Source organism: Neophocaena asiaeorientalis, unplaced genomic scaffold, assembly GCF_003031525.2.
Source record: "Neophocaena asiaeorientalis asiaeorientalis breed wild unplaced genomic scaffold, Neophocaena_asiaeorientalis_V1.1 scaffold22, whole genome shotgun sequence".
Taxonomy (NCBI): Eukaryota; Metazoa; Chordata; class Mammalia; order Artiodactyla; family Phocoenidae; genus Neophocaena; species Neophocaena asiaeorientalis.
Window position 1 is genome coordinate 1,866,130 of NW_020174422.1, and position 11,883 is coordinate 1,878,012.

Genomic DNA, 11,883 nt, shown 5'->3' on the forward strand with positions numbered 1-11,883 from the left:
GGGTACTGCAAAAAAAAAAAAAAAAAAAAATTGGCAAAGGATCTGAATAGACATTTTTCCAAAGAATATGTGCAAGTGGCCAACAAGCACATGAGAAGATGCTCAACATTGCTAATCATCAGGGAAATGCAAAACAAAACCACAATGAGATACCACCTCACAGCTGTTAGAATGGCTATTATCAAAGCTTTTTCTATATGATCAAACAAAACAAGGATCCCCACTATCAAAAGATAAGAAATAGCAAGTGTTGGCAAGGATGTGGAGAAAAGGGAACCCTTGTGCACTGTTGGTGAGAATGTAAATTGGTGCAGCTCCTATGGAAAATAGTATAAAGTTTCCTCAAAAAATTAAAAATAGAACTGCCATCTGATCCAGCAATTTCACTTCTGGGTATTTATCCAAAGAAAACAACACTAAGTTGAAGATACATCTGCACCCCCATGTTCGTTGCAGCATTATTTACGATAGCCAAGGTATGGAAACAACCTAAGTGCCCACTGATGGATGAGTGGATAGAGAAGATGTTGTGTATATATACAATGGAATATTACTCAGCTATTTAAAAAAAAAAATGAAACCTTATCCTTTGTGACAGTATGGATGGATGCCCTTGAGGGTATTACGCTAAGTGAAATAAGTCAGAGAAAGACAAATGCTATATGATCGCACATACGTGTAACCTAAAATCAACAGAAAACAGATTGGATGTTCCCAGAGTTGTGGGGTAGGGGTGGATGGAATGGGTGAAGGGAGTCAAAGGGTACAAACTTCCAGTTATAGAGTAAGTCCACGAGGATGTAATGTACAGTATGCCAACTTTGTTAATAAAACTATATAGCATATTTGAAAATTGCTTAAAGAGTAGATCTTAAAAGTTCTCATCACAAGAAAAAGTTTTGTGACTGTAAGGTAACGGATGTTAACTAGACTTATTGTGATGATCAGTTTATAATGTATCCAAATCATGATGTACACCTGAAACTAATGTTACATGTCAGTTACACCTCAATAAAAATTTTTTTAAAAAAAGAACAAAAAAGCCAGAATTAAGAATTAGGGTTTGGGGGCCCTCCCTGGTGGCGCAGTGGTTGAGAGTCCGCCTGCTGATGCAGGGGACACGGGTTTGTGCCCCGGTCCGGGAAGATCCCACATGCCGCGGAGCGGCTGGGCCCGTGAGCCATGGCCGCTGGGCCTGCGCGTCCAGAGCCTGTACTCCGCAAGGGGAGAGGCCACAACAGTGAGAGGCCCGTGTACTGCAAAAAAAAAAAACAGAATTAGGGTTTGTACGTAATCTAAGCACTTGGCAGGGCTGAGGGGAAAGGCTGGCTCACACATGTGGTCAGGTTAGATGCCTTGCGAGGACTTTTCCAACAGCATGTCACAGTGCTTCTACGATGTATATTACAATCGTCTTCAATTGTGAGGCAATTTTTATTGTATTTTATTTGCTACTGAACCTTTTTTGACAACATAGGAAATTTATTCCTTTGTTTTTTGATGCTGTTAAAGTATAAATGCTCTAAAATTAGACATTGAAAAGGAATTGGTTAGTATCTGTCCCCACTGTGGAGGTCTCTGGCCAATCCAAGGAGTCCCTTCACCTGCTTTTATTCACTTGCTCTGTAGAAGGGGCGTGGTGAACAAGAGCATATTTTTTTTTTTTTTTTTTTTTTTTTCAAGAGCATATTTTTATTTAAAGCGGGTTAGATACTTTTCAGGAAAGTCATATGACAGGTTTTCTGATTTCCTGTATTAATTAAACTTTTGTGGTTTTGTAGGTGATAATCTCGGCCAGCAATACAAAAGCCCACAAGAAGTGATTGGCAAACGAGGTTCTGATATCATCATTGTGGGCCGGGGCATAACAACATCAGCTAATCGTCTGGACGCAGCCGAGATGTACAGAAAAGCTGCTTGGGAAGCTTATTTGAGTAGACTTGCTGTTTGAGTGTCTTGGACACATTTTTGTGAAGGCCTTGAAGATACATGGTCTCCTCAGATGCCACTGGCTTGAAGTAATAAACAGCCTTTAGTACTGCTTGCATTCTTCCACGGGTCCTGTGTGGAATGACTTCTGGAGTTACCACGGCACACAGGAAATACTCAGTGACTGTAATCACTGCATTGTCACTATAATCAGTTCATTTTCAGGCTTTTATTGAGACTGATGTTGGTTAGGCAATCCCAGCCCTGTCCTGTTAGAATCCGCCACCTTTGAGGAAGTCCCCCGTCTCTAGATCAGACTTTTTGATTGTTTGAGTTGCCGTGAGACAGAAATTTTAGGTCATGAAGAGGCTAAAACCAGTACAGCATTTCTTGTGTCCTTTATTCAACGTCTAATGTGGTACCCTAATAATATTTAAATATTAGCTGTTCTCCTCCTCTTCTGCTTAAAAGTAATAGTCCAGGTGTCCACATGGTGCTGGCTCCCAGCACTGCCGTTGCTTACTCACCGGAGGGGGCGCGGTGGGAAACAGAAGATGACTGTAGCTGAGCCCCTGAAGCCAGTATAAGGCTTTCATTTCAACATGGAGACTCAGTTCTTCCCCGGGGCAGCAGTTTAAACCTGTGCTGAACCCCAGTCACTGATTCCTTTTGCCTTATTTCTATTACAAATGGACCAGCTTCTCCTTCATTTATTTAAAAAGACAGCAGCATCAAGAGGTCTAAGGTTTCACTTGGAGGTTTGCTTGAGGATCCTACATGATTGTCCCAAACACCGTTGACAGAGAGGGATGTCAGCCTTCACGTTTAGAAATGAAGAGAAAGGAGCCCAGCAACAGAGCTGAAGTTTTTGGGTCTCCACTGTGGTGAGGCTGGACACTTCACACGTGTGGCAGTTAGGCAGCGTCCCTCTCTGGTCCCCAGTGCACTTTCTCCTAGAAATTCTTCTCAGTTTCCGGACGATCCCTGCGCTCCGATACTGATACAGATTTTCTCCATTTTTATATTTCTTTGGTCTGTTCAGGAAGCATCTTAGAGGGAGGGGAGTGCAGGGTGTGGGCTCAGGTGATCCGTTTGAAATGGCCCGGCTGCACATTCAAGGCCCTGGGGTTCTAGAGCAGGGCCAGGTGGCAGTTGCGTTTGAAGGCTCTCAGTTCTGATCCACCAGCACACTCCTGATCTGCCGTTCTCATCTCGATCATGCCTACAAGCAGTGGCAGGTGTCAGAGGACACTTGCCACTTCCTCAGGATGACAGCTGTTCCCATCTCTGACTGCCCCACTCTTCGGCTTTCGTGAGTCAGACAGAAGCCTGTTAGGTCAAGTCGGGTGCTTATCTTGGAGTCTACGCTTAACAGCTTCTGCTCTGAAGTCCACTTGAGCTTCGGGTCCCAGTGCCGCAGCTCCAGAGAAGTTCCCTCTGGGAAAGGCAAATTATCATGGAATAAGGCTGGAAGGAAATGGAAGAAGTGTGGCCTCGGGGCTACTCTGGAGGAGCTGAAAGTTAGGAAGAGGTGGAAAATTTTCTAATAAGAACTTACGGGAATTTCTTGGATATGTTAAAAGTCTTGGTGACCTCAAGGCCGAGAGACCTTTGCAGTAATGTGCTGAGGTCTCAAGTGCCCACTTAATGGACTCACACTTCAGCATGCGTCAGAATCACCTGGAGTCTCGTTAAATCAGACGTTGGCCCAGCTCCAGCGTCGACTCTGGGTAGTTCTAGGATAGGATGTGAACGTTTGCACTTCTGACAAGTTCTCAGGCAATGCTAATGCTGCTGGTACAGGGACCACACTTAGAGCATCACTACCCTGGGTAGTCACATTTTTCTTTTGCAATGAAATGGTCTTGGGGTCTCTTTCTCCTGCTGAGAACGGGAGAAAAGTCCTGCCATAAGCATTTCTGTTACTGAAGCCCACTCAGGGCCCCTTCTGGGTAACTTGAAGGGAAATCAGAGGAGCGTCAAAATCACCTGGGCCCCACCATCGGAGATACTGTTTCAGCAGATTTGAGGCGAGGCCTGGAAATCTGCATTTCAACAGGTACTTCAGCTTATTTTGATGTTTCTTGAGACTAAGCCCAGCGCAGACAGTCTGCAGTCATAAAACTTTGGAGCACAAATTGAGACAAGAACTTGGCTGTCTAGGACCTATGACGGGACTATTCAGCATAGAAGCATTTTAGAGGCATTTAATAGTTTAGCCCTTCTCAGTCAAATATTTACAGAGCATGGGGCTCTGAGCTTACAACACCGGCCCTAGTGAAGAAAATGGGAACAGTCTTCGCAGGGTGCCCGGAACAACGTCTGTAAGACTAATGGGACTGGAGAGTATCGATGCCGGCCTCTTCCAGTGCTCTGGGTGTTTCGTAGAGCACAAGCCTGTCAGTTTGTAGTGCCGCAGGAACCGAAGAAACCTGGTCCGCTCTCCTTACTTTAAAGCAACAGACGTATAGACCCTGAAAAGTGAAGGGATCAGCTCGTGACCAGCTTGTGAGCAACACAGGCCTGGTCTTCACTCACGGTGATGCGGACTGTATGCGGTCTCTGGAAGAGGGCAACGGAGGGTGAGGGCAGCCGCCGGAGGACACGCAACACTCAGCCAGCTCTCCTACCACGGTGCCGCTGGGCCCATGTAGGCAAGGCCCAGAAGCACCGCCACAGGCTTTGCCAGGAGCTCCAAAGAAGAGAACAGATACGGGGTATCATCTCCTTTGAGGTGGGTGGACACAAGGAGCAAGAGTGGGGAGGCTCAGGACTAGGGCGCGTGCACACTGTGTGTGTGTGTGCGCGTGTGTGCGCGTGTGTGTGTGCATGCACACACGCGCATACACATCAGAGGGCCAACTGGATGTTTCTGCCGCGAGAGGAGCTGAGGTTTCTGACAGCCCATCTTGGTCAGTGCAGTGCTGGCCCATAGACGCAGTCTGTGGCCTCCTGCCAACCATGGGTTTGCTGCTACGTGCCAGGGGTGGGCAAAAGAAAGAAAATACCTGAGGAAATCCAGCAACCAGGAGAGGAAAGCAAAGAAAACCACCTGTAACGGGTGTTAGCTCCAAGAGAGCAGGGATTTCCCCTTGTGTTCAGTGCAGTATCTCTGCACCTGGAATGGGCCCAGCAAATATTTCTGAATGAATGCAAGCACAGGTGCCTTCTATGGTGAAGGGGAACTGCCACCGGAAGCAGACCCGCTTCAGAATAACAAATAAGATGACAATTTATGTGTGTTGGGGGGAGGGGGGACTAAAATGAAATTTTTCATTTTGAATGTGAAAATGTGATGGAAAAATTTCAAGATGGTATGATTATATTGAGAACTACATCTGTGGGCAGGAAGATCAAGTGGAAGAAATAACCAAAATTCAAAACAAAGGGACAAAGAAATGGAAATAACGAGGGAGCAGATGAGAGGCTTACAGAACAGATTCCTGAATATAAAGAGGAAAAGACAATGGGAGGACAGGAAATACTTACAGAAATAACTGAGGAAATTTTCCCCAGTTTGAAAAAATACTTGAGTCTGCAGAAGCAAAGGGCCCAGTGAGTTCTAGGCAGGTGTTGTGGACAAAGGCATACACCTGGGCACATGCTGTCAAAATTACTGAACTTCAAAGATGGGAAATTTTACAAACACCTAGAGGAATAAAATACTTGGAAAGTGAAAGGAATCCAACTAGTAGCAGACTGTCATCTGTAACACTGGAAGCTTGGAGACAGGTAGTGACGTCCACAGGCCCTGAGAAAGGCCTGTCACAGCCAGGAAACCTGAGCCCAGCTATGTGACCCCGTCGGGCTGTAGCAGCCTGGCTGTGAGTGTCCATGGTGGCCTCAGTGCTCTGACTGTATCAGCACCAGTGAGAGAAGCACTAAGCACGTGCCTCTGAAAAGGCTCTTCGAAGGAGGCCGGGAGTGCACAGGCAGAGCGGGGCTATCTGGCCAATAAAAATGGGACCTGTCAGTCACTGAAGCAGTGACTATACCCCAGAATCTTAGGAAACTGATTTTGGAAGATCCTTAGAGATCATCTAATCTGATCACCCCATTTCACAGATGAAATTGAGTCCCATTGGGAAATGATTTACGCAAGGTTACGGAAGAGCCAATGACAGGCAGAGTAAGGACTAGAATCCCTGTCGTTACCCTCAAATTTGGTATTTTTGTTATTACACTTTTTATCCCGTTTCTGTAAGGTAGATACATTCAACTTTGTCCCCCTTTCTGTCAACACGCAGATACATACTATACATATAATATTCTTTCACCATTTAATCAAATATTTATTGAACACAGGGAGTGAACCTGACATACATCGTCCTGGTCATTACAGAACTTAGTTTCCAAACTAAACTTCCACAAGGACTTCCGTACCATCCTAAGAGACAGCAGCCAGTCTTTCCTTCCCCATCAGTCACAACTTCATTGCTCCCAGCATTCAATAAAGTACCAAAACAAGTGGCAATTCTGTTAACGTCCCCATCCTTCCCTCCTCCCTGAATCCATACACTTTGCCTTATGACTCAGCAGTTCCTCCCATTTGAGGTGGAGAGTATTTCCAGAACCCACTGATGTTGGACTCAGCTGTGTAGGTTTCTCTGGCCAATGGAATGTGGGGGGAGGGGTCAGGGTCCCAGTTCTGAGTCTAGACTTGTGTTTCTGCCACAAGAAGAGCATGCCCTGAAACTAACACACCACTGTAAAGCAATTATACTCCAATAAAGATGTTAAAAAAAAAAGAGCATGCCCTGATTAGCCCACACCAGCCTTCCGCAGCCTGATGCCCGGGGGCCCCACCTGGCCCGCAAGCCTGTGAGCATGGCAATCAGTGCTCATCACTGGACGCCATGGGATCGGGGTGGGGGGTTGTGCAGCAGTAGTTAACTAACAGGTACAGTGCGCCCCACGTCTAGCCCTGGTCACCGGGAGGACAATAGCTTGACTCCACCAAGACTCTGCCTTCCACGCCTTCACCTGCGGCTGCTTTCAGAGATCTCTCCAAAAGAAACAGCCACTTGGCTCCTGTGGGAACACCCTGCTTCTGTAGTGAGCCCACCATCAGCCAGCAGGCAACCATGGACTCGGCAGTTTGCCTCCTCCACCCCTTAGCAGATGGACGTGATCCGTCGTCAGCACCCCTGGCTGACTGGCCATGGGCTAAGAGTACCAGTGGGGCAGGGACACCAAAACATGTTTTTTGGAAGAATCTGGTATTTTTTTTAAAAAGGGGGGATGGGAATCAGGACTCCTTAGGGTTCTTTATTTTATAGTTAATGATGTCTTTATTAAATGCTGGGTTTTTGTTTTTTGCAGTACGCGGGCCTCTCAACTGTTGTGGCCTCTCCCGTTGCGGAGCACAGGCTCCGGACGCGCAGGCTCAGCGGCCATGGCTCACGGGCCCAGCCGCTCCGCGGAAGGTGGGATCTTCCCGGACCAGGGCACGAACCCGTGTCCCCTGCATCGGCAGGTGGACTCTCAACCACTGCGCCACCAGGGAAGCCCTAAATGCTGTTTTATTTTGCATTCTAGGACACAGGATGCTATATCTTTTTTTAGATTGTAGGACCTTTAAAGTTTGTAATCTGGCTTTGAATGAATTATCAAGTGATTTTGGTTTTTTTTTTCCTCTGCAATCTGTTTTCTCCATAGCCCTTCCAAGCCCACACTTGGCTTTTGTGCTTCAGGAGAGGGATGCCACAATGGAAATACAAAGAGAAACAAAACAATTAGAATATTTTTTAACTTTTCAAGTTCAAGGTCTTGGCATTAAGGACTGGTTTGGAAGAACGTTTGCCTCTCTCCTTCCCACCAAGGGAGCAGGGGAGGAGTGTTCCTCTGGCCTGGGGAGAGGAACAGAAGGTGGAGGGGTGGACACAGTCAGATCCTGGGGTGGGCTGTGATATGGAATCCCCACCCCAGGCAGGGAGGGAGGGAGGGAGGGAGGGAGGAAAAAAGACACACAGACAGCAGAGGAGCTCTAGGCCTCACTTTTCTAGGAGGGGCCCAGGAGAGCAGTGATGCCAGAAAACCCACCCAGCACGGAGCGTGGCAGTGGACTTGGAGGCCACGTGTGGCTGAGGCAGAGCCTGATGCAGCCTGAGCTTCTGTGGCTCCACGTAACATGAGGGAGAAGCCGCATTTCCCTGAAAAGGGCATGGGAGTTAGCTGAGAAACACATCTGGTGGGCCCGAAGGCTCCCCGCCACCGTGCAGGGACATTTCAGCAGAAAGTGGTCCTGACGAGGACAGTGACGGATGAGCAGGTGCCGTGCACAGGCAGCTCTGCGGGCCTGCCTCCAACGTCATGCTGCTGCACTTAGCCTGCAGCGTGGGGCGCAGGGGACCCTGAAACGACTGTGATTAACAAGACACTGTCCCTCTTTACCTAGTAACTTTGTTTTCTGTCATCGCTTGAATAGAGATGGTGATGTTAAAAAAAATAATAGTGAATTGGTACAGCCACTATGGAGAACAGTATGGAGGTTCCTTAAAAAACTCCAAATAGAACTACCATATGACCCAGCAATCCCACGACTGGGCATATACCCTGAGAAAACCGTAATTCAAAAAGAGTCATGTACCAAAATGTTCATTGCAGCTCTATTTACAATAGCCAGGAGATGGAAACAACCTAAGTGTCCATCATTGGATGAATGGATAAAGAAGATGTGGCACATATATACAATGGAATATTACTCAGCCATAAAAAGAAACGAAATTGAGCTATTTGTAATGAGGTGGATAGACCTAGAGTCTGTCATACAGAGTGAAGTAAGTCAGAAAGAGAGAGACAAATACCGTATGCTAACACATATATATGGAATTTAAGGGGAAAAAAAGGTCATGAAGCATCTAGGGGTAAGGCAGGAATAAAGACACAGACCTACTGGAGAATGGACTTGAGGATATGGGGAGGGGGAAGGGTAAGCTGTGACAAACCGCGAGAGAGGCATGGACATATATACACTACCAAACGTAAGGTAGATAGCTAGTGGGAAGCAGCCGCATTGCACAGGGAGATCAGCTCGGTGCTTTGTGACCGCCTGGAGGGGTGTGATAGGGAGGGTGGGAGGGAGGGAGACGGAAGAGGGAAGAGATATGGGAACATATGTATATGATTCACTTTGTTATAAAGCAGAAACTAACACACCATTGTAAAGCAATTATACACCGGTAAGGATGTAAAATTAATAATAATAATAAAAATGTTTTTTGCACACCTGAATGATGGCCTGAAGAGTCTTATTCGCCTCATAGAATTTGCTCGGGAAAAACAGCCTCGTCAGTCTCCGACCTCCTTCCCCGGCTTATGCTCTTCTCTTCCGCCCTCACCCCTGCCACCTTGCTGCCCTCAGACTTCCCCAAACCCCCGTGGTCTACTCTTGGGCTGTAGCGTTCCCTCTTCCTCCCTTCTGTTGCCTTCTTCCCCTTTTAAACTCCAGGTCCATGCGATAGGGGATGTCTCCCAACTCAGGTCAAGCCTACAGTCCCTGAGGCTTGAGCAGGAATGAGCCCTCAGGGACAGCTCGGCAGGCAGAGAGCAAGGCAGCCCCGGCCTCCCCGTCTCTCCTGGGGCCTCTGCCCCGCTCTCCCCTCCCACCCACGTGGGACTCTCCCATGGGTGCAACCCATAACCCTCAGTTGTGGTGGGTTCTGTTCAGTGTAGGTTTTAAAATATTGTTTTATGGTCACAGGCCACGATGTGAATGCCAACCATCACATACAACCGCTCGTACAAATATTCCATTCCCGCAGGGCTGGCTGGACCAGCAGGGAAATGAGCCACAAACCAGTGCCTGCACCAACCCACGGTCACCTCATGCAAGAGAGTCTTTAAAGTGCTGAACTTTTATGCCAGGAATCATGAAATGTGTGTCAGTTGTCATCTTCCGTCGTTTTTCCCCCCTCACTTTTTAAATAGAAAAGTTCCTTGAACTGTACCTGGATTTTCGGTCACCACGCATATACCAGAGACTGCTCATAAGGTGAGGACAAGAGAAAAAGATGCAAGGAAGGAGGAGGGGAAGAGACATTTTATAATCTCTCCATCTGCATTCAGATGACTCTCTAGTCATACCGCAGAGTTCTGAGATAAGAAAACGACAGTCTTGCTTTTCCCAGAGGGTGCGACACAGAGGAAAGAGCGTGGAACTAGAGTAGGGATCCCTGAGCTGGGGCCTCACTTGCCAACCTTCTCTCCAAGGGGGGGACCGATCTCAATTTCCTCCTTAGTAAGATGGGGAAATACCTTCCCTGAATACCATGTGGGTCTACCGTGAGGGTCAAACGGAGAGAGGCTGCTTTTGTCTCAGGCGTTTGAGTTTGTGCAGGTAGGACCAATGAAGCTGTAATTGGCGAGCCTTCCAGGGGGTTTCTGAAGTCAAACTAAGATGGTAAATGGTAACCAGCTGCCCTAATAAATAGGCCCAGGCCTTGCAATATGTTCCCTGTTTACACACGTATTAGCATTGTTCTGACAAGGGGTCTGTAGCGTTCACTAGAACGCTGAAAGTGTCACCGACACAAAGTGGTTAAGAACTCCTATCCTGGAAGGTCACCACCTCGGCGCATGGCCCTATGGTTACTAACAGTTTAGAGCTGGCCTTTTTGCAAGAATTTGAGGCCACTTAAAACGAAGGCACTATGCAGCAGGACATTCGTCAGAAGGATCAGAAAGCGTGTGTGGAGGGGGAGGCAGGGCGAGGATGAGGGTCAGCGGCGGGGGCGGGATTCAGTGGAGAGGATGGGGATCCCAGTAAGAACTGGAGGTAGGTTCCATTTCTTGGCGTTTAGTTCCCAGCCTCCTGACAATCAAGACACCAAAACAGGCCAGATGATACAAGTCCCATGCTATGACAAAAGGAAGCATCGAACGTCCCAGCACTGAACTCCGGAGAAACCAGCTGGATACGAAGACCGTCTATCTCACTGTGACACATCCCAACCCATCCTGGAGGCGGCTGTCAGCCGGGGCCGGCCGGGCAGTGACCACCCCTCGCAAAGCCGCAAGACCGGCAGAAGGAGCCATGCAGGCTGAGAAGAATGAGCTCTCCCTTCTCAGCACCACTACCTGCTCAAACGTCTCTCTCATTCTCCTGCCTCCACTTGCATCCTCTCCCGAGGGTCAGAACAGCGCCCCGTCCTGCCTGAGAAGTCTGCAACCCCTCAGCTGGGTGAGGACAGAAGCTGGGGGGGAGGGAGAGACCTAGCCAAGCCTCGTCAGCCCCCCACCTGGACGAGAGGGACGGGCGCGCCACATTCGCAGGCATGCTGACAGCCACAGATGGACAAGCTCCCAAGCGGGTCCCACACGTCCGCAAGGGATGCCTCAGAGGCTCTTACCTCCTCCTGAGTTTCCTCCATGCTGCTGCCCTCCTCCTCTGCTCCACTGCCCAGTCCCAGCCAGGCGCAAAAGGGCTGCGGAAGCCGAGTCCACCAGGCTACCCTGCTCAAAAGCAACAGGAGCCCCACACGCCTGCCGAGAGCCCTCCAGTGAGGGAGGAGCTTTTCAGTTAAGAGACGTCACGTGAACAGAGAAAAGGACCTTCTCTCCTCCCCGCTGATCTTCCCATCTGTTTGCTGTTACCTGAAATTCATCCCAAGAGTTTCATGATAATCAACTCCAGCTTTGACCCTAATTAAGCAAATTAAAAAAACACGTCTTCCGAGAAGAGGCAGCTGTTAGTTACTTTAGTTTGTCTAATTACTAGTCAACCAAGTGGAATGAGAATCCCCAGTTCTCTTTAAAAGAATGACAGCATAGGGCTTCCCTGGTGACGCAGTGGTTGAGAGTCTGCCTGCTAGATGCAGGGTACACGGGTTCGTGCCCCGGTCCGGGAAGATCCCACGTGCCGTGGAGCGGCTGGGCCCGTGAGCCGTGGCCACTGAGCCTGCGTTCCGCAACGGGAGAGGCCACAACAGTGAGAGGCCTGCGTACCGCAAAAAA

General features: G+C 48.4%; 1 protein-coding gene across 1 annotated transcript in view; it reads left to right on the forward strand.

Annotated features, from left to right (window-relative positions):
- The window catches only part of UMPS (uridine monophosphate synthetase), a 49,111-nt gene extending 46,806 nt beyond the window's left edge, over nt 1-2,305 (forward strand). Inside the window, exon 6 of the mRNA XM_024756498.1 lies at nt 1,782-2,305. Within this exon, the coding sequence (XP_024612266.1) occupies nt 1,782-1,951 (170 nt within the window). The 3' untranslated portion in view covers nt 1,952-2,305. The remainder of the gene's footprint in view (nt 1-1,781) is intronic.
- Nucleotides 2,306-11,883: the final 9,578 nt, after the last annotated feature.